The sequence below is a fragment of the Mytilus edulis genome, chromosome 6 (genome assembly GCF_963676685.1).
Source record: "Mytilus edulis chromosome 6, xbMytEdul2.2, whole genome shotgun sequence".
In the NCBI taxonomy this organism is placed as follows: Eukaryota; Metazoa; Mollusca; class Bivalvia; order Mytilida; family Mytilidae; genus Mytilus; species Mytilus edulis.
The window spans coordinates 10,538,834-10,563,461 of record NC_092349.1 but is presented as its reverse complement, the minus strand read 5'-3'; the positions used below and the strand labels follow the sequence as shown (position 1 = coordinate 10,563,461).

Below are 24,628 nucleotides of genomic sequence, written 5' to 3'. Positions count from 1 at the left end.
TTTGAAACTCCTTTCGTATTTAAGAGATGATAAAATAATTATACAACTTTAATCAGAACTGTATAAATATATTCATAAGTCAACTCTTATTGAAATTTTAGTGAATTTGTTGTTACATTTCAATTAGTAAAATTTTTGTGTTCCTTCCGTAATATTTAAAATAAAAAAAGTTAATACAGTTGCCTTTTTGTTACTTTCGAAGTGAATTTGATTTTTCGGAAAACTTCAAAATGAAATTATAGATGTAAAGCTGATAAATATTAAAAAATATTACAGAAACACTATTGATTATGTTTTGAATTATATCATATAGTCATTATCTTTTCGTTACATTTCGTGTCTACATTTTCAATACGATACCTTTCTATACGAACTAAAGATAAAATACAACAAATCATATTTGTAATCGTCCTTACTATAATCAATATATAAATGTATTGTCTCACAACACCAATAATACACAATCAATATCTACAGTTGTATACAAACACGGACGTGCTGACGTTATTAATAACAAACAGTGTTGTGAAGTCATTGTTAAAACACATTCCATATGGACGGTCAATGCCATCGTCTTTCTTAAGCATTTCTTCACAGTTTTCGCCATCTGATGACATTCTCTGTATGTTACTGGTATTGTAACCGCCGTAATAAATGTTTCCTTTTCTATCGAGTGTTACTCCTGCTGTACCCGAAACGTCCTTACTGTATACTAGAGTTCCATCTAATTTAAAACATTGGAGTTTGTTATAACTCCTCACAAAAAACTGCTCATGACAATCATCGTATAACAGAAAGTAAATATCCCCAGATCCTTGTTTAATTAGTTTTAGAATTGTCCCATTAGTGTCTAATACTTTGATAGTACCATCGTTACCACCAACGTAAATTCTGTCACGTCCAGCAGTTATACTATAACATGTAAAACTAACTTTAACTTTGTCGTCCTTTGTCATATTTGCCGTGTTTATAAATTGTATCGATTCCTCGAAAGGAAGGGTAACAACAGCTCTGTCTTTGCCATGTAACACAACAACACCAAAAGGTGGAGAAGAAAGTATTATCTCTGTCTCATAATCTTTACAGTCTCTGTAAACATACAGTTTGGGATCTGATGATGACCAATTAGTCAGGAGCAGCTTATTGTCGACTGTGATTGCCAGATCTGTTAAACTAACCAACCCCGCTTTGAGTTTTACTTCCGTATCCTTTTCAAACTTGACAATGCGTTTTATTTTTTCTGTCATGATCTGGGCCTGCTGAAATTTCTTTGATTTGTATTGAACTTGACAAGGCTTAACGGTCTCCGAAAGTTGTCCAAACAAATCAATCCTGATATCTTTCTTTGCATCAAAGGCTATATCAATTTCATGTGAACTGGATACCATCTTCTGGACGTTTACTTCCGCGCTTTTGATGATTGATACATGTTGGTGTAAAGCGTGAAAAATCTGATTATTTGATCCATGATTTTTCAGAAAATCAATTTCTTTCTGTTTTGTTTTTAAGCTGTTCAGAACCTTTGTTATTTCTTCTTTCTGCATGTTAATTTCGGTCTCGTGTTTCCGTTGAAGAGAAGTCAGTTCAGTTTGAAGATCACGTTCTAAATCATCTATTTGTTTCAATAATCGGGATTTAACTTCACTGATTTGTTTGGTTATAACTGATTTGGTTTTAGAAAGTCGTTGTAAGTTTGATTCTCTGTTATCCTGTAAATTTTTCAATGTTGTAATGAGCTGGTATATGTCCTGCATAACGTCAGTGAATAGTGCCGACTTTTTGACATGTTTCGAGGCATGTTCAAATGGCAGAACTTTTTCACATTTCCTGTGTTCCTTAGGAATGCAGGCTCTACAGCAAACGATTCCGTGATCTGTGCAGTAATAATCCAAAAGCATATCTGGATGCAAGTTGCAGATTTTTTTCGCTGATACAGGGATATTTAAATCGATAGATGACAAATCGATAACATGATGAGATGTGAATGCCTTGAAACGGGCATGTGACTCAACGCACGCTGGGCACAGTCGCTCTTCACAGTCGGAGCAATACCTTGTTGCTGATACTGATAAATTCGCCTTAGTGCAAGGATCACAAAAACTCGCTGTAGCCATTTCAGTAATCTTAAAAATGATTTCAAAATAAGATTTGTAACTTTTCTATATACTCTTAATACTAAAATTCATTGGATGTACCTGGTGTCGCAAATCAATAACTTCGAAATGTAATTAGTTTTTTTTACCAGGTATTATTATGAAAAGCAGTATTTCAAAATCACAAATATATTTTAGTGTGATAATACAAAATTAATTTGAAATTGATTTAAACGCATTTGTCTGTGGGTTCGCTTTTCGACAGAATATATAAATACATAATGAGTTTGATTTTAAGTATCAAATATCGGGTAATACCTGTCATACCTAATAAAGCATCTGGTTATCAAGTAATTTAAAAATAAAAAGAAACTAAAACAGTTAATGAGACTGCCATAAATAAGTTATTATGTCCTGAATTTAATAAAGCATTCATGATCTTGCATCTCCTTATAACAGACAGGTCTTTGACCATAACAGGAAACATAATTTATATGTGGTAAATACACTTTACTCGTCAAAGCATAAGCTTGATAGACATTATATAATAATTAAGCTATGAAAATTTAACTGAGTGTTAACAGATTTCAACATAGTTATGACTTAAGGAATCAAAGTTGGTGTAGGTCACTTAGTGTCATGGGTTTGAACTTAGACTAACAATTCAAATCAGCCTTTACTGTTTTAAGTTTTTAAAGATGCTGCTCGTTTCAAATTGAAGCCCTACCAATACAATAGCTATACGTTTATGTTTACTAAGTGTCTATAAATATGAAGACGAATATTTTACTTACAGTTGAAATGTAAAGTTAAAGTAAATTGTATTTCTTACGTGTATTTTAAAAACCCTAACTCAAAACTTCCAATATTACTGTTCTTTTATTACAGTAAGATAAAAAGTAGTTACTGAGATTCAACTTTGAATGTTAAATTGCATGTTCATAAAGGTAATAGGTAAATTGGATTGATATACTTAAATACATTGCTTTATCTTGGTTGGCTAGGGCAAGCAGACAACTTAAAAAAATCACCAACAATCTGAACCAGGTGCTCCGCAGGGCGCAGCTTTATACGACCGCAGAGGTCGATCCCTGAACAGTTGGGGCAGGTATGGACAAAACGTTTAAGCGTGATACAGCTCTGAATTTGGATTGTGATCAAATTTTTGACATTATATGGGTTTTTTACACAAAACAAATGTCAGGCCACTCCATCATCATTATCATCATCATCTCAATTCAAATTTTAAATGGACTTTGCAACCATAAACACTCATTTAAATACATCAGAAAATTATAAAAATAGAAAATGACATGATAGTCATGTCTGGCAAATTTCCAACATACATTATCTAAAAACATTTTAGAAAAGATAAGGAAAAAAAGCTTTATCAGCAACATTTTATATTGGCAAATTTCCAATGAAGTTATTTACATAAAGTTATTGGCAAATAAAAATAGAAAATGACATCATAGTCATATCTGGCAAATTTCCAACATATATTATCTAAAAATATTTTAGATAAGATAAGGGGAAAAAAACTTCATCAGCAACATTTTATATTGGCAAATTTCCGATGAAGTTATTTACATAAAGTTATTGGCAAATTAAAATAGAAAATGACATCATAGTCATGTCTGGCAAATGTCCAACATACATTATCTAAAAACATTTTAGATAAGATAAGGAAAAAAAACTTCATCAGCAACATTTTATATTGGCAAATTTCCAATGAAGTTATTTACATAAAGTTATTGGCAAATAAAAATAGAAAATGACATCATAGTCATGTCTGGCAAATTTCCAACATATATTATCAACTACTATTCTATACAAAGAAAGATAACTCCAATTGAAAATTAATTGCTATTGCACAATATTGTGCAATTAGATATTTCTTGCTATTGTGCAATACTGTGCAATTGAAAATTTCTTGCTATTGCACAATACTTGATATGGAATCCTGATTTGGACCAACTTGAAAACTGGACCCATAATCAAAAATCAAAGTACATATTTAGATAAAGCATATCAAATAAGCCCAAGAATTTATTTTTTGTCAAAATCAAACTTCGTTTAATTTTGGACCCTTTGGACCTTAATGTAGACCAATTTGAAAACTGGACCAAAAATTAAGAATCTACATACACAGTTAGATTTGGCATATCAAAGAACCCATTTATTCAATTTTTGATGAAATCAAACAAAGTTTAATTTTGGACCCTCATTTGGACCAACTTGAAAACTAGGCCAATGATTAAAAATCTAAGCACATTTTTAAATTCAGCATATCACAGAACCCCAAGGATTCATTTTTTGTTAAAATCAAACTAAGTTTAATTTTGGACCCTTTGGACCTTAATGTAGACCAATTTGAAAATGGGACCAAAAATTAAGAATCTACATACATAGTTAGATTCGGCATATCAAAAACCCCAATTATTCAATTTTTGATGAAATCACACAAAGTTCAATTTTGGACCCTTGGGCCCCTTATTCCTAAACTGTTGGGACCAAAACTCCCAAAATCAAACCCAACCTTCCTTTTATGGTCATAAACCTTGTGTTTAAATTTCATAGATTTCTATTTACTTATACTAAAGTTATGGTGCAAAAACCAAAAATAATGCTTATTTTGGGCCCCTTTTTTGGCCCCTAATTCATAAACTGTTGTGACCTCAACTCCAAAAATCAATCCCAACCTTCCTTCTGTGGTCATAAACCTTGTGTTAAAATTTCATTGATTTCTATTCACTTTTACTAAAGTTAGAGTGCAAAAACTAAAAGTATTCGGACGACGACGACGACGACGACGCAAGACGACGCAAGACGACGCAAGACGACACAGGACGACGACGACGACGCCAACGTGATAGCAATATACGACAAAAAAATTAAAATTTTTGCGGTCGTATAAAAATATTAAGGTAATGAAATTAAACGACTAATTCATAGTCCAATGCTATGTTTAATTATGAAATCTTATTTTAATAGCACTAATGGCTTGTTTGTCTAAAGTTCAAATAAAAGGACATTCATTGCATGTCAAAGACATACTTTTTTATTGCATATAAGAAAGCACTAGTTCCTGGAGATTTTTAGTAGAAAAACTAGTACTTCGGATCTAAACAATAGGGCAAATGATCCCTCCAATTATAATCTCAAATATTAACTTTTATTGGAAATAAACTTTGAACAATGATTGGGCACTCATTACTGTGATCCCAAGACCTAAAGCTGTCATCTGGTACAAAAAATTATCCAAATAGTTTACTAAGTGACAAAGTTACAGCTGCATGTGTGTAGGAACTATTCTGTTTGGAATATGTAATTCCTTCTTGTATGTTCTTTATATCTTTCCCTAACTTAGTTGATCTATTCCTACAACAGCACCATACTTTATATATTGACCTCTGCTTTACTTTATTTACCTTATTACATACACGGTGGGTATGGTTGTCCTGCGAGAGAACGTTCTGTGCTGGTGATTCGGTCCTGACGGGTGCTGGTGATCAATGAAAAAATGTAAACAAAGACGAAAATGATGATTTTTGACGTTTTCTCTCATAAAAAATTGAAGAAAACAGTTGAGATTTTTCAATTTTGTTTCTTATGGGTTCATATGTAAACCATTAAAAAGTTGACCCTCTAAACTGTTTCAGTAAGCGTAACACAAAAATGCTCATTTTCAGAAAATCAAGAACTGAAAAAATAAAACAACCAGATGCTCCGCAGGGCGTAGCCTTATACGACCGCAGAGGTTGAACCCTGAACGGTTTGGGCAAGTATGGACACAACATTCAAGCTGGATTCAGCTCTAAATTTGGATTGTGATTAAATAGTTGACACAGCATAGGTTTCTGACACAGAATGAATGTGTTCTAATGAACTTAAAATTTTTGTTTTCTCTTAGAGCAATTCACTATGCTGTTGAATATTAATCCTCTCAACAAAATGTTTGAAGAAATTTTCTTTTTTATTTATGAAATTTCAAATGAGAAAAATTGAACCCAATTTTTTTAATCACATCCCCCTTTCCCTTATTCCAAAACTAATCTCAATTAAAATTTCTAATGGAGTTTGCAACAATAACTACTCATTTAAGTACATCATAAAATATTAAGATGTAAAAAAACTGCTTGTTATCACTGAATGGTAAAGATTATTTTAATTTATCAGTTGGTAGTAAAAAGTGAATATACATTGTATATTGTATATAACAAAGATTTAAGTTGATTCTGGACAAAGAAAGATAACTCCAATTAAAAAAAATCTTGCTATTGCACAATATTTTGCAATTAGATATTTCTTGCTTACTATTCTGGACAAAGAAAGATAACTCTAATTAAAAAAAAATTTGCTATTTCACAATATTGTGCAATTAGATATTTCTTGCCATTGCGCAATACTGTGCAATTGAAAAGACTTGCTATTGCACAATACTTAATATAATAATTTTAGATCCTGATTTGGACCAACTTGAAAACTGGGCCCATAATAAAAAATCTAAGTACATTTTTGGATTCAGCATATCAAATAACCCCAAGATTTCAATTTTTGTTAAAATAAGACTAAGTTTAATTTTGGACCCTTTGGACTTTAGTGTAGACCAATTTAAATACAGGACCAAAAATGAAGAATCTACATACACAGTTAGATTTGGTATATCAAAGAACCCCATTTATTCAATTTTTGATGAAATCAAACAAAGTTTAATTTTGGACACCGATTTGGACCAACTTGAAAACTGGGCCAATAATCAAGAATCTAAGTACATTTTTAGATTCAGCATATCAAAGAACCTAACTGATTAATTTTTTGTCAAAATCAAACTAAGTTTAATTTTTGACCCTTTGGACCTTAATGTAGACCAATTTGAAAACGGGACCAAAAGTTAAGAATCTACATACACAGTCATGACAGTTAGATTCGGCATATCAAAGAACCCCAATTATTCAATTTTGATGAAATCAAACAAAGTTTAATTTTGGACCCTTTGGGCCCCTTATTCTGTTGGGACCAAAACTCCCAAAATCAATACCAACCTTCCTTTTATGGTCATAAACCTTGTGTTTAAATTTCATAGATTTCTATTTACTTATACTAACGTTATGGTGCGAATCAAAGAGCTGAAAGCTCTGAAGAAAAATGACGCCACTGTCTCTAATATTGGGATAGTTTTTATGCAAGTCTTGATTTTCACATACCGTAATTAGTTTAACAATGCAACATGTCTCGTAAGCATATAATTGATATTCGTATATGTGTGTGTGTGAAGTGAAGGTGTCAACTGGCTGGGTTTTTTTTAAGACAAATGAATAGGTCAAGACTACCTGAATTGTACAAATAAATACCGTAGAAAGGCTTCTATATTTCTCACTGGTACATAGGCTGAATCCGGGTCCGTTCGCGCCCATTCACGTTTGCGCCAACTCATGTTCGCCCCCTTTCACTTTCACACCCTACATGTTCGTAACTAATCTTAATTGGTTTTGTGTTTAATAACTCTGTAAGCAAGTGTTTTCTTATAAGTATAATTGTTGTCATTGTCTCAAAATAAAGTGAGACAGCATTTTTTTTTTGTGTTGAATAAATCTTAATCATGTTTTGGATAGCGTATTGTTAAAGATAATAATAATCCTTTCTAAATAAATTGGTATTTTGTCAACGTTTTATTTAGCGTTGAATAACTCTTAATCATGTTTTGGTCAGTGTATTGCTATACTTTGTTTCATTGACCTCTTTCATAATGAAGTGAGATTCTGACTAATTTTTTTTCTGTGTGTTTAATTTTATCATGTTTTGGTTATAATAGTGGATTGCTATATTTTGGTTCCTATATTTTATTGTTTCAGATCAAAGGGCTTAAAAACAATTATCTTTTGTGTTTTCCTTTAAAATCTTCAATGTTTTACTCATACCAAGCTATAAATACATTCAGTATTTACACCAAAGCAATTTAAAACAACAATCATGATTTTCCAATTATTCAACTTGAATTTGAATTAAAATTGGGCGCGAATGAGTAGAGTGCGAACGGACCTTGGGTGTGAACGTGCGAGGTGCGAAAGTGTATTGGGCGCAAACAGACCTGATACCACATAGTCTGAACCCCCTTCTCCCACAAAATATGAAGTAAATTAAAAACAAATTGGTCAGAGAACAATTGAAGTCTTTCCACTAGAAAAGATCTATTTTTATATTGAAATATGAAAAATCAGTTTAAAATGTTAGTTTCTTATGGCTTTATGACGTCCTATTAACCTATGACCTTGACCTCAATTTCAAGGTCACAAACCATGGACCTTGAATCAAAATATCCTAGGTCTTTAATATGTTTGGTTAATGAGTACTACCACTTGACGCATAATTTTAAATGTAAGATGGACAAAAACTCCCTTTTATTGTATGCGCAGCCTTTCAACCAAAATATACAAGTAAGGACATGTAAAATTATTTGTCAAAATGTCATACGGTATTTGAAAAGAAGTGAAAATAAGCCAAAATCAAAATTTATAATATGACCTTGACCTTTGACATTGACCTCATTTTCATTTTAAGTACCAATGACCTCATGAAGACCCTAGGTCTCTATCAGTTATGGTTTACCAGTTGAAAATGCATATCGCTTGAATCAAATGAAAAAGGGGGAATAACTCTCATATGGAGTCCCCATAGAGCTATGGTTCAAACGAATATTCTTATCCTTAATATGTAACGAGCAATTTGGTAAAATAAAATCTTTTACGGTTACGAAGGAGAGGTGGCCACAAGAAAAAGTGTTTGGGGAGATAACTCTTATAACGTAATGTATTTTGTTATAATTACATTTGATATATGTTTCATTATAATACTAACTGCACATCACATGTTATTCCTCAAGCAATTGCATCACTCAATAAAACTTTTCATTCATGATAACACGTGGTCCCACAATAAAGTGCACAGATGAATTGAATAAAAAAGTTATAAAATTCGTGTTTTCATGATCCTAGCTAAAAAAAGTAATTATAAGTATTGAATGTTTCTTTTTGTAACCTCATAGGGTTGCAAAAGCATTGACCGTTTGCACATTTTTAGAATGTAGCGCTTACGCTTACGCGCTTCATACAAAAAGTACTTCGGTCAACGCTTTTACACCTCAATGAATTTACAAAAAAAAAGCATTCAATACTTAAATGCAGTTGTAAATTTTTAAAGCAAAAAGAGTTAATACTAACTTTCACTTTTTTGGATGTTCATGTACATTTTGTATGTATTTATTTTTCTCAACTACATGAATTTTTTGGTGTATTTTTAATGATATATATGAGTAGTCAAAATAATTATTACGTCTGGCAAGGCTTTTTAAATTTTATTCTGGGACACCTTCCTATGACCACAAGGCTATGTTAATTTTTTTCTGGGACGCCTTCTTAGGAAGCCTTCCTACGAACGTCTTAGGAAGGCGTCCCAGAAAAAAATAAAATAGCCTTGTCAGACGTCATTATTATTTGGACTAATACATGAGATATTGGATATTTTTATGCATTATTTAACCAGTTGAGTCTTTTACAGGATTGTTTGTTTAATGCTGTTTAAACATTACTGAAAAAAAACCCACCTTAAATTTGCTAATTATTTGGCATGAAAGTTTGATTTATTGAAAGGGACTCATAGTTTTCCATTTAATTTTAATAATTGTCTAATGGTTAAAACAATAGCTTCGTTGTTTACTTTTATACACAACAACATATTCACTTTGGTTTCGTTGTTTACCTAATATTCACTATGTACTTGGTAACAGTTATTAATTAATTGAATAGAAAATATTATAATAAATATTATTGGAAGCCGAATTGACGTCAAATAGGTGCCGATTTGACTTGAAGCCAATTTAACCAGGTGCCGACTTGACTTGTACGTTTCAATTCCTCTGCGATCGTTTGCGGTATTTTCTTGAGAAAACCTATTTTCCATCATCAAAGAGAAGAAGAAACTGCTTGAAATGATTCCCGAACGCTTCGTGATTGTTAAAATAAGTTTAATTCACTCAAAAAACAATTTTAAAACTTGCGATGTTTAATTCTGTATTCTGCTTAAACAGGAAGTTTCAAAAGCACGTGTAAAAGAAGAAATTAACCGGTGAGAGTGGAAATCCGTACATAACATATATCACTATAGTACGACTTTTAAAGCAAAACAGTTTCATCCTTTTGTAAAACAGTCTTTAATATACCTATCACATTAATGTTTGAAGGGTCTTAAGCTTATTCAAACCATATAAGTCGGTATGAAACACCAAAACGGAATAATAATAACCGATTACGTTTTGTAGTTTACAAAATTCTGGACTGGTTCCTGTCAAACTACAACACTTTGTTCGACTGTAGTGGAATACAAACAGAAACCAGTTAGTTTGTAAACTGGTTCCTGGCTGATTACTACACAATGCTCATGCATAATGATAAGGAACACAAGCACATTCCAGTTTGTATTGAAATTAGTAAATACGAAACCAAGCGCGGTAGGCAGAGAAATCAGGTCGGCAGTTATGGAACAATGACTGCGTCATTTTCCAAAAACCAACAAAATGCTTATTTGGGTCCCTTTTTGGCCCCTAATTCCTAAACTGTTGGGACCTAAACTCCCAAAATCAATACCAACCTTCCTTTTGTAGTCATTAACATTGTGTTTAAATTTCATTGATTTCTATTTACTTAAACTAAAGTTATTGTGCGAAAACCAAGAATAATGCTTATTTGGGCCCTTTTCTGGCCCCTAATTCCTAAACTGTTGAAACCAAAAATCCCAAAATCAATCCCAACCGTTCTTTTGTGGTCATAAACCTTGTGTCAAAATTTCATAGATTTCTATTAACTTAAACTAAAGTTATAGTGCGAAAACCAAGAAAATGCTTATTTGGGCCCTTTTTGGCCCCTAATTCCTAAAATGTTGGGACCAAAACTCCCAAAATCAATACCAACCTTCCTTTTGTGGTCATAAACCTTGTGTTAAAATTTCATAGATTTCCATTCACTTTTACTAAAGTTAGAGTGCGAAAACTAAAAGTATTCGGACGACGACGACGACGACGACGACGACGCAGACGACGACGCCAACGTGATAGCAATATACGACGAAAATTTTTTTCAAATTTTGCGGTCGTATAAAAATGCTCATAGAGTCCGCTTTCTATACCGCAATCCACACGACAAAACTATTTTGTGAAAAAACATTGCAATTTATTAAAATTTAGCATTTTCTCAATTTACTCATGTCCTGATACTGTGCTGGTGGGTCCTGTCATTGTGCTGGTGGGTCCTGTCATTGTGCTGGTGGGTCCTGATACGGTGCTGGTGATTTTGGATAAGAAGTTGGTCATATTTGAAACAAATGTTAAAAAATCAATAAAATTGGGCAGATAATTGTTGTCAATAGGATCTATGACTCCTATTTTAGCTCTTGTGCATCCATTTGGCTGTTTTATATGTGTTTTCAAATGATCGTAACTTGTATTACATAATTACATAAAAGGGCAACATCTTTCGTCCAATATCAGATAACAAGATATAGTATCTAAAATAAGAATAGTTTTATCAAGATATTAAATGCCCCTTACATTGATGCTTCAACAATGATCAAAGCCCATGCCGCATAAACATGTTTGTTAGCGCTCCGCATACCCCTCCCCACTTCCACCCAATCAACCCTCCTCATTTCATCCTTCATTGTTACAGTGGTGTACCAACACAACAACGAATGCTCGCAGGTACTGAAAGCTAGTTCAAAGCCGCATTTTCAACTAATAGATAAACCGTGTTCTCATATACAAAAATCCCAATCGTGTCGATTAAAAAAGTCTCAAAACTTAAGTTCACATTTTAATGTTTGATGAAGCAGAACTTTAAAAGTGTGCAGTGAATCTTGTGCTCACAGTAGTTATTGTCATTATTATGTTTACATAAGACTTATAAAGGAATTAAGAAGGTACCAAGAAATATTTTACAGTTCAATTTAGTGATCATGAATGGAAGGAAATGGTACGGAAGTTTACATATGACAAAAAGAAATTGATAGTATTTTTTGGCGAAAGACTTAAACGCTTCTTTGTATTATATAGTACAGCTCTTCTATAAATGCATGCAAAAAAAAACTTTGATTGAGTGACTTGCTTACTATGTTTGCATGGATGTTTTCAAACAATAGGTAGGCGGAGTTTCAATACATACTGGGATTTGATTGGACAAACACAAACTGACAGGAATTGAAGTTTATGTTTATTGTCCAAACAAATTCTAGTATATAGTAAACAGACTACTTACCTGTCGTTTACAAACATCCAAACAATCATAGCAAGCAATTTGATCAATGGGTGCTTTGCATATATTTATAGAAGAGCTGTAAATTCTAAAAAAAAATTCTTGATGTCGTAGATGGTTAAATCCTCAACAAAATCTCAATAACTTTGTTAGAACGAATAAAGTTTTTAAATCAAATTTTCATGGACTTTTTAGCCTCCACCCTGACGAGGCATGTTAGCTGTTCGTATGCTCTTGCACCTGACGCACGGAAACTTTCACATTTCCATCTTCTTTTCTGAAATATTTTACCCAGCTCATACTTGACAGGATTGTTATCCTAGTAAAATGTGTAACCAATGAATCTAACAGAAGTTAAAAATTCCACAATACTATAGAATTCATTTTATGTGTCAATTTGTTTGAAAAAAGTCGAAAAGAAGAGAGTTTTTTTAATGTCATGATTATCTGTCGCTTTCTAGATCTATGCTTACTAGCATTTATTTCAGATAACATGGACTCCTCACTCTGGTGACCCTGCTGCCTTTCATAGCTTTATCAGTGTACATATATTAATAGATATACAAAAGGCTGCAACTGGTATTTTTGTATTTAAAATGATTCGTTGTAACGAGAATATTTGTGGTGAATGGAAACTGTGAGGGTCAAAATCTTAAATTGCTTATAAATGTTGCTGGACCCAGTTTCGTTATCTGATCTGAATTTTCTGAAATGTGCAAGGTAGATAGACATTGGCCTTTTGATTTTTTTTTACTCGGTAAGTTTTGGCCTAATTGGTTGAACTTTTTCAATATTAAAGCCGATTTCAATGAGTGTGTAGACAAAGGGAATATCCTTGGTTATCTTGCTTGCAGAACAGAAAAGACATTGTAAGATTATGTAAACTGCCCTACTTTAAGAGTAGACTAGTCCGACAAATGACACATCTTTATGTCTGTAGGACCAGGCTACTTCGAAAGGAGGGTAGTATACCTTACCTAACAATGACTTCACGGTTTAGCTAACAAGTAAGCTAACCAAAGATATAACCCCTGCCTACATACTCAATGGAATCGGCTGTAACTAAAAACTCGAATACATTTTAACAGACAGTGGTCATGTTTGTTAATGAATATTGTTTTTCCTAGATTCACTCTTGAAAAATCATTTGGTAACATTTGGTCAGGTAATTTCAGATTATATCTTTTTGTAATTGCGGACGCCAAGACAATGCATGAATCTCACACGACCCCTCGACACAGGTGAGCTTATATATGATCTTGTAGCGATTCGGGTTGATAACCAGTTGAAATTAAGCCAGTTTTGTGTGTGTGTAGATTTGTATTGTTTTAAACTGTATGACCTTTTAAAGTTAAATGTAGGTGTTTAATCTAAGAATTTCTTGTTTAAACTTATATACTTGTTTTATACTCAATTGGTAATATGAAGCTACGAGGTATTTTAATTTTTGAAATTGACATATTCTAGTCTGCCCTTTCATTGAATAGTGGTATTTTTTAGTGTTCTATCGAACTTTCGAAAAAAATACCTGATAACCGTTCAGACAAAAAAAATTATGATCACAAAATCTTACAGATACAGCAAGTGGTTCTTAATAGATATAAGATACATTTTCCAAGCTTAAAACTTTCACTGTAACCTCGCTCTAACTTATCCCCAATCCCCCCCCCCCCCCAAAAAAAAACAAACAAACCCGCAATACTATTGTCATTCTTATAGTCAGCACTAAATTGTTCACAAACAAATGTGTTTTAAGCTGCTAAAGACATATGATTCAAACGCTCAGAAAGTCTTTTGTTCTATATTTTTGCTCTCCATTTTTATGCAAAACCTTTTACATTTTTATTTTATGGGTTATTGTTGAAGGTCGTACGATGACGTATGGTTGTTAACACATACTTCCTTTGGTTTCTTATGGAAAGTCCATTGACAACAAACATACCACATCATCTACTTTATATAAGTATTGTATAAGTTACAACGTATTTTGGTGATCTTGCAAAATGATCGTAATCCCGAAAATCGTAAACATATTTTCTTATCTTAAAAGGGGGCAAGAAGGGTTCCATTAACAGACCAATAAATAAGATTACAGTTAATTTAAAAAAAATAAATAAAAAAATAGGGGTATTTTTTCTCTCATAATAACAGTAAACAGATTCACAACAATGTCAATTTCAAGAAAGCAGACAACAATTAATTAGTCAATAAACGTACAGCATCAATGATCTTGAAAATATGCCACTTTTAAGTAAAATATAAAGGCACAGAACCAGGACATAGGAGCACAGAACCAGGACCGTTTTTCTTATCATCAGCACAGCGTCAGGACAATTCCGTTTAACGAACTTGCACGACTTTTGCAATATAATATTGTTGTAATATACTTTGCATGGTACTTATGACGCATCAGAGAAAAATTAAGCAACAAAACTGTCGTTTTATTGCCGTTCTGATACAATGTAAACAAACCCACCAGCACCTGACAGGACCAAATCACCAGCACAGTACGTTCTCTCGCAGGACAACCATACCCACCGTGACATACATATTTCAACTACCAGTTATCAGAAAAAACAGAAAACGTAAATGCAACAAACCAGATATTTTAGAGTTTTCTTGTGAGAAATAATTAACCGACACAAATTGGATCTGACTTATAACATATTACTTACAATATCCGCCGTTCTTGGAATCACTCCCTTAACCCTTTGCTGTAAGTAAAACAAAAAGTTGTAATGCAACTTCACCTTTTCTGAACATACTGAATGCAATTAACATTTTCCACTACCGACTAATAGTTTTCGTAAGTTTCATCGATTCCCACTTTTCACACAGTCTAATATATTTATGTATCGATATATTCATAAATGATGTAAATAGCACATAATTTTAAACAATTGTTCTTAAAATTCACAGTTTTACCTGTATATAAGGTTTTTTACACTTGAGCACCACACCACACTGTAAATATCTGTAAATATTTTAAAACCATATATCCCCAAGTGGGAGTGCTCCGATATATAACGGAGGAATCTACCTGAACAGAACAGAATATGGCTATGTAAACTACATGAACAATGAGAGATATGTTTATATATCAACTGACGGACAAATGTATGAACATTGTTTAATTCAAAAAAAATAATTAAACTGTTATATAATATCAATAATGCTAATAGGAAATTGAAATTGTTAAATTTTAAATTTAATTTCGGTTTCTCCCATGTTTCCTATACACTTTCAAATTATTTCGTTACATGGATTAAAACACTTACATAACGCTTACGATTTGAAAACATACACCTAATTTAGAAAACAAAAGAATGACGGTTAAAGCTGCACTCTTTTTCAAAGTTATAATAGTTTCGTGCAGACAACATTACGCACACACTTACCTAATGTAAGATGTCTGAACAAAGTTCAAGTTCGTTGTATGGAAAGCTGTATGGAACAAAGTATATTTCTTCCTGAATGAAAATGCTCGACAACTGTAATTGCGAAGTACATAGTACCTATTACCGTTCAAAATTATAAAAATAAATCATAAGCATTATTTAAAATAAAACCCGTTCCAAATATTTTTGAATATATAAATGGTAAATCAAAAAAGGAAAAGCAAGGTAGATATTGCAATATATATTTAATTTGGAATATTAACTGAATACTAACAACCATAGAAATAGCAAAATAATCGATATACCTTTGTTATCAGTTTTGGAGTTTTGGGAAAGATACTATGACCCGTAAACACACGTTATTGTGCAATGAAAAATATATCACACAGCCTAGACATTTTGAGCCAATATACTGTGACGGTTTGTTAACAAATCAATATAACGTACAGATAGTGTGGAACTCCGCGGACAAGAGGCATGGGATGTTACTTCACTATTTCACTGTTGACCTTCTTTTTTAACAAGAAGTGAAAAGAGTAGGATTCATAAAAGTCGAAATTTTAAGTCATGAGAGTAGTATATTACAAAATTCCATGTTAAGTATAATTGAAACTGTGAAAGTTACATTGTACTATGACCCGTATAAAAACTGTATTGTTACTGCAATGCAATGAAAAAACTTACAGATACTTAATTGTCTCAACGATCCGTAAACCCATCTTAAAAAGTGAGTTCTCCTTTCATTATCGAATCAATTGCTTACTTTACTTAGACGGTACTCGTCTCCGCTACACACTATATACTGTAATAATCCTGTGTGGGGATACGAGAGGCAAAATATTAGGAACTCATAAAATAAAATCCTTTAATGGCGCTTGCAAAACGAAAAAGAGACAGTACCTGTGATTACGATTACATACATGTATATAACAAAGTCGTATACGGACTGAACAGTATTTCCGGAAACGCGGATTCAACCCCCTATATATATTACATCCCCCGACAAAAGAAAAATGTAAATTTTTCTCAGGGTTGAATTCGCTTTACAATATATATGCACCAACTCATATACCCTCTCAAAACACAGCATGAAAAAGTACAATTATCTGACGTTGCGAAATCTCAACTTTTGAAAGTTAGTAGTTAAATATATTTTTACAGATCCGAAATTGTTTCGTGATACATGTATCATTGAGTAATAAATTCAACAGAGCCCCTATCTCTTACAATATTGTGAAAATGTCCTATAATGATCACATTTCATAAGTTGCAAGTTTCAAAAAATATATCAACTATCTCTCACAGAATCATGGCCAAACCCATTTACGCACACACACTCTCATAAAAAATATAAAATTGCTAACAGATAAAACATATCAGAAAGATACAATTCACGGGGTTTATTTATGAAATTATCTCGATATCACTAACATAGATCCTAGATAATACACTCCTCATAAAAGTTCCAAAAGGACGTTAACTACAGATTTCCGTCTTTATACCATGCAAAAAAAAAAAAAAAAAAACCATTCTCTCTACATTTTCCTTAATTTGCTCGCTAATGAAACTGTATATCACTATCATGTTTCCTTAAAAATCCACTAAATACGAAATGAACCATATTCATACGATCTCATCAACATATTTCAAAAATAGTAAAGATCGATGTTCAATATAAACATACAAAATTCGGCATTCTTCATAGAAAATAATTATTGAATTACAAATCTGAAAACGCAGTACCAACTTTCTGCTATTATGTTACAAAATTAAATAAATCAAATATTAATGACTAAATAATTCAAACTTGATACTTATAGTATGTAAATGAAATTGAAATAAAAAATCTACATGTATAAAAATGCACAAGTGTTTAGCATAATGTCCTGTATACGCAATATCAACAATCGTTCATTATTTGCATCAGAATAATAGAAAAAATCTAGCAAACATACATAATACGAATTGTTCAAGTATTTTAAAAAGATAAGTTATATCAACATATGCAAAATAAAAAATCTTTAGCAGTTAATAAGCAGTTCCCATGTACATGTATATTATATATGCAAACAAACTAATGTCCGTATATTTAAAAAAAATTCTCATTGAATAACATTGGAATTGGGCTCCGCTCTGTACTGAATTTCATCTGACATCATAGTAACGGATTGTCATGAGATAAATCTCACGGACAAAAACATGAAAAGTTCGCCAGAAAAAGTCGTTGTACCATCATCATAGGGCATTGTCATGAGATAAATCTCACGGACAAAAAGTTCCAGAAAAGCATCGCTGTACACAGATTAATAAATTGTCATGAGATAAATCTCACGGACAAAAAGTTCCAGTAAAGCATCACTGTAAAAATCCGGGTAACTTGTCATGAGATCAAACTCAAGGACAAAAAGGTTCGAAATAAACATCCTCGTCAAGCATTAAAATATAAATTGTTCAAATTGGCAATTGTCTTGAATTTTACAACAAAATTCGTTTAATATGTACAATATGAGCATTCCATAAAATTAAACACTGAATAAAACAATAAAAAAAACCGGTGTATCATGAGGTAAACCTCACAGACACAAAACGACTCATAGAATTTGTGGAGGTAGTCGGCGTTTTATCAAATCACGGGTTTTCTTGTCAAAATCGGACTCCTTTAGCCAACGGGCATTTTGAGCCGGTTCTCCAATAAAATGAACTAAATAACTCATTGTTCCGTCCATAATTTTCCTAGCAAGTATTCGTTTAACTTTGTAAAAACGATTTTCATCACTCGAAACAGTTTTGTCTCCTGGATCGGTGAAACTTTCATCTTCAAACCGAGCTGGTTTCTTTTTTAATCGGGTTGATTTCCGGATTGGGGACTGAATACTTTTCCCTTTGCACTTTTTTGTTTGTTCGTCTGTCGCATTGTTTGAATTGTTATTCATCAAAATTATTCCTGTGTCGTTCTCTGTATCATTTGAATCATTGTCATTTATTTCAGAATGTAACACTGTCGTATTCGATAATTCACTTGTTTCAGAGAAGTCCGATGCAGTATTTTGGTCCGTGGTTGTATTTACATGTTTTTTTGTTTCAACTTGATCCATGAAGTATTGTGCAGGATTTGGTTGACGCACGTACGCCGGTTTTATTCGATTAATGTGAATAGGATTCGGAAGGCATTTTTGTGAATCTGGGTCCTTCAAAACTACCATATGAGGACTGTGAATTTTATGAATGATATATGGCCCAGCATAACTGTATTTCAGTTTTTGTCCCTGTCCTGTAGGATTTTTGCTTATATAAACATAATCATGTTCTGCGTACTGTAGAGGGTTCAAACTGTCATTTACACGTTCCACCATTTTTATTTGAGAAGTTAATGCATGTTCTTTCACTTCTGATCGAATTATTTCTAATCTTGCGCACAAATTTTGAACATATTCATGACAATCGTTTGGAAGCGTGTTTATATCCTGTCTAAAATGTCCGGTTAATGGAAAATTAGGCCTCCTGCCGTAAACTATCTCAAATGGAGAATATCCTAGACTGGCGTTAACGGTATTGTTCATTGAGAAAAGAATACAAGGTAATAAATCTTGCCAGTTCTTACCATCTGCAATGTAGGGATTCATGCGTTCAGCTAAAGTCCTATGCGAACGTTCGCACGCACCCAGACAATGATGTGCAAAACTCGGGGTGTATTCATGATTTATGTCTAGTAACCGGCAAACTTCTTTGAAACATTTACTGATGAATTCGGAGCCTTGATCACTGATTATAGTATCAAATACACTAAACTGCGAAACCATCCTGAATAAAACTTCAGACACTGTAATAGTATCGGCGGTAGGAATAGCCTCGGCAAATACAAACTTACTAAAAAGGTCAATCGCCGTGCAAACATATTGATTTCCTGTTGGAGATATTGGATTTATTGGTCCAAAAATGTCGATTTGCCACACTTGAAACTGCGAATCTGGCGTACGGTATGCGACAATTCCGGCCTTAGTGTTGATTTTTGTCAATTTCCTTCTTTGACATGCCGGACAACTTTTTATATAGTCAGAAATTTTCTGCGCCAATTTTGAAAAGAAATATTTTTCCTTTATTAAGTCAATTGTATGTTGTATTCCGCCATGTCCGCCAAGAGATGATTCATGATACATAGAAATAACGGTTTTCACTACAACTGCTGGTAAAACTAGTTGGTAATTTTTTAGATTTTTAGCGCGCTTTGATTTTGCAATTCGAGAATGAAAAAGTAATCCGTTTATCAACATAAAATCAGGCGATTGCAAAAGTAGTTTTCGGGCCTCTTTTTGTGATTTCGGCAGTTCTCCCTTATCCAAGTACGAAACAAATTTTCCGTATTCTGAATCTTTCCGTTGTAGATTGCTTAGACTTTCTACACTAAAGTCAGATCTCTCGAACAGATCTATCATTTCAACTTGACGTCTCATTTGGTTATCCTGATCCGTATTCACATCCGTTGTAAGATTGAAAATATCCGAATCATGTTCATTTAAAACAGTTGATTGATCATCACTACTACGATCGTTGATTGTACGCTTATATCGGTATCTACGGTATTTGTCGGATTTTGTATTTCAATATTTTGTTTCATATCATTGTCGGAAACGATCTCTATATCTGTGTTGTTTACTGAAACTGGGTTATTTTCGGACGGATTTATTCTAATATTTGGAATGGAAAGTAATTTTCTCTTTGAAACAATTTTGCGTTTTAGTTTGTTTTGTTTGCAAGGAACATCATCTTCCGTATCGGCATCATATTCTGCTGTCGTTTGTAAGTCGGGTTTGTGTTGATGATCCGGATTTAATAAATTGAAATTTGATGTTAAATTTTGATCAACTCGAATATTGTTTATCTGGTCGTTTTCACTAGAATCCGAATGTCTAAATGATGGAAATTTGTATCCACCTTCAATGTTTATATCACCTACGATTTCCTCCTTATACGGGAAATATGGGTCTTCAATATCAGGACTAATAAATCCATCGGAAATCTCCTGCCGCGGAATACGCGATAGGGCATCGGCAACCTGCATATCCCTTGCTGGTTTATAGCGAAGATCAAAATTATATTGTTGGAGTATGGCGATCCAGCGCTCATAAATTGCTCCCTCCAGCTGTTTTTGAAACAAAGGCTTTAAAGCCTGGTGATCGCATTCAACGATAAATCTACGCCCACGCAAGTATACAGAACAATCAAGAATTGCAGTCACCATTCCAAGTAATTCAAGTTTGGTGGGGCCATAAGATCTTTGCCAACGACTTAATAATTTTGACCCAAAACGGACCACTCTGATCATGTCCTCTTCATGCTCATCAGTATGAATCTGGTACAGAACGTATCCTATGCCCTTACTGGATGTATCAACAGCCAAATGAAATGGTATATTGTAATTTGGAAATGCAAGAACTGGTGAATTTAAAAGCAATTTTTTCAGTTTTTGAAAGGCATTTTCTTGCTCCGCAGACCACCGAAATTTCATATTTTTCCTAAGTAATTTTGTCATTGGTTCTATTTCTGAGCTGAAATTTGGAATGTATTTTCTAAACCAATTTAGTAGACCGACGACACGGCGTAGTTCTTTAACAGATTTTGGAGAAGGATAATCCTTGATCGCTTGCAACCTTTCCGGTGGGGGCTGAATGCCTTTGCTGGAAATTAAATGCCCCAGAAAAACGCATGACTGCTGTGCAAAGCTACATTTCTTAGGTCCTAGTTTAAGACCGGCTTCTTTCAAGCGGCCGAAAACAGTGTTCAAGTCATCGATATGTTGGTCAAAAGTTTCTGATGCTATAAGAATATCATCCAAGTAACATAAGCACACTTTAAATGTCAATCCCTGTAGAATTTTATCCATCAATAACTGAAATGATGAAGGCGCAGAACTAAACCCCATTGGAAGTCGACGAAATTTGAAAGTTCCAAAACATGTATTGAACGCAGTGTACTTTTGACTGTCTTTATCTACAGGCATTTGGAAAAATTCTGAGCTTAAGTCGATTGAAGCCAGATAATCTGGAGTTTTCCCAGAAAATGATTCAGTTAGTTCGGTCAGATCAGGAATAAAATACGAAAAATCTTGAACTTGGGAGTTTAAATAGCGAAAGTCGCAACAAAATCTGTACTTAGCACTGCTCTTTTGTGAATTTTCTTGTTGTTTCTTGTTTCGATCTTGTTTTGAAACCAAAACAATAGGACTGATTATTGGAACATCCTCAGTTTCACTGACTGGCGCTATTATATTTTGACGAAGGAGTTCATCAAGGTGTTCACGTAAGGCCTCTTTTTTATCAGGTGGAAGTCTATAAGGTCTTTGGTTTTTAGGTTTAAAGTCGGATTTCATGCATATTTTATGATGAACAATGTCTGTGTATCCTAAATCTGGATTTTCATCCGTTACAAACAAACATTTATTTGACTGCAAACACTGACTAAGTTTTGATTTTTCAGTATCGGACAAGTGATTAGGTATATCAAAGTAAGATAAAAATTTGCTATCATCACTTTCATTCTCCGTTCTATGACTTAACTGAACATTTTGCACACTTTGCATTTTACCATTGTCCGGTTCTAATGACGTGATTGAATAATCAGTATCTAATACTTTAAAAATTGCTAAAACTTTCCCTCTTTGAATTGTGATAGGTTCATTAGTAACGTTCATTAGTTTTACCGGCACTGAGTTTTTCTGATCAACTGACACTACAGCCTTAGCTGTTAATAAACCTATTTTGTTCATATAGTCGCTACTAGTATATATGCCCTGCGTACCGTATAATACATTCTTTCCAAGTTTACTCCACATAAAAAATTCTGAATTTGCAGGGACAGAAATTCGTTTTTGACACTTAACCTTCACAGTCTTAGTATTTATATACAATTTACCAAAATCAAGCACTATCTTGTTAGTAAATAAATAATTGGTACCTAAAATCAACGGATTCGAGGTTTGAGATAGTATGTACACATGTAACCAATGTTTGCCAGTCGGAACTTTGATCTTTATACGTGCTGTACCAACAATATTTATTGACGCATTATTTGCCAAAAGTATCTTTTCGTTTGCACTTTTAAAAGAATTACGGTAATGTTCTGGCAACGAATTAAAAAGTTGTTGTGATATTACATTTATGGAACTGCCACTATCTATAAGTGCGGCTGCTATCTCTATATTGTCTATAGTAACTGGCATATATAAAAATTTGGGGCGAGATGACTCCTCTCCTTCTATTTCAGAACAAGTACTATCATATGAGTCAGATTCATTATTGTCACAAGTATAATTACAAGATTGTACATGTACGTTGTGTTGTCTACTAGGAGAGCGACTACGTCTTCTGGCACTTAAGGGTGGTCGCCCGAGGGAGCGTGCCCAGTGTCCCCCGGGTTCTGACGGTTTCCCTGTTGGCTTGAAAAACGTAAACAGTGTGATGCTGAATGCACATACTGACTACAGAGCTGACATTGTGAACTTGGGTTAGCCTGACCTTCACCATCCCACATACAATCCCGCCTAAAAATGAAATTTAATAAATCTATTTTGAATATATACCTGCTATAAGAGTATCATATTTTTAAACTGACAAACTGACCAATTTTGATGTCGAAGTTATCATGCACTCATGCTCATGTAATAGGTGGTGCAAAATAGTTGAAGGAGATGTAATTCACTGTCACTATCAGGCCATAGCAAACCCGACAGCCATTATAACGTGCCCTCCTTACACAAGAGGGCGGTTTGTCCGGATTCAACGTAGAGATACAGAACACCTTACAATGTGTGAAGTAGAGGTCTATATTAATACAATAAACAGCCAAAATAAATCAGGTAATCAGAAAAAGTAAATCACCATAATATTGAAAATTAAGTGTACTTTTTTTATTGTACATCAAGGAAAAATCAAACAAAAGTCTGCAGAAATCATATCCAGAAATCAACGCCACTTTGCTTATTTGGATATTATACTATTGAAATCGGATACGGGTCACGGAACTTATATTGAAATGATAGGGAACTTTCAAAAAAAAATGTCTATGTTAACTTTAATTTAAGTGATAGACAGGTTGCCAGGGCAGAAAATAAATATTCACAGCACAGCAATATACATCATTTAAACGAAACATAATGACTGTTGTTGCAAAAATCAATAATCCTGAGCTATTTTACAATTTGAAGCGAGAGACGTTTAACATTGCAGTATAAAATACTGGCTAAAATGGCTGAAACGGAAAATTCGCAAACTTCATGTTAAAAATTGACTAACAAGTTCACTAGAAAAAAAGGTTGCCGGAGTGAAATTTTGAAACTTGAATGTCCAAAGAATAAGCAAGTCCAAACCTTGTATGTGTAGTCGTTGAACTCTAGACTCCCACGTAAAGTGCAAATGCCCCTATTTCAAGAAGAATAAACTCACGAAAAAGCGAAAAAATCACTAAATTCGTGTTCACAGTTTTGATTTTGACCGCCTGACAACTTTACGGAAATATCAAAGTGATTATAAACAAGGACTCTGTGACGGGCAACATATAATATCCGTGTTTTAAAGATTTTAATGATATCTAGCCAGCCCAGTTCAAACTATTATCACGTGGTACAATTCTCATTCCAAACTAAAAGACAAATTGAAAGAGTTGGTATTACTTTGCTTCATAAAAAAGAATGGCCAACGTAGATACAAGTATCTTGTCTTAGGGAGGGATAAATCATACTTTGTAAAGAATCACTCTGATTCTCTGAAACCGATATTATCAAGATGCTTGATTTCTTGATTGACAACATATTTGTAACGTTCGGAGGACGTGTTTTTCAACA

General features: G+C 33.3%; 1 protein-coding gene across 1 annotated transcript; it reads right to left on the bottom strand.

The window, feature by feature from the left end:
* Positions 1-321: 321 nt before the first annotated feature.
* Positions 322-23,707, bottom strand: LOC139527087 (E3 ubiquitin-protein ligase TRIM71-like). Its single transcript, XM_071322356.1, has 4 exons — positions 23,369-23,707; positions 15,793-15,885; positions 15,070-15,108; positions 322-2,123 (listed from the first exon to the last, which is right to left on the bottom strand). Exon 4 carries the CDS (start codon positions 2,112-2,114, stop codon positions 465-467), a length of 1,650 nt encoding a protein of 549 aa, XP_071178457.1. The 5' UTR covers positions 2,115-2,123; positions 15,070-15,108; positions 15,793-15,885; positions 23,369-23,707; the 3' UTR covers positions 322-464.
* Positions 23,708-24,628: the final 921 nt, after the last annotated feature.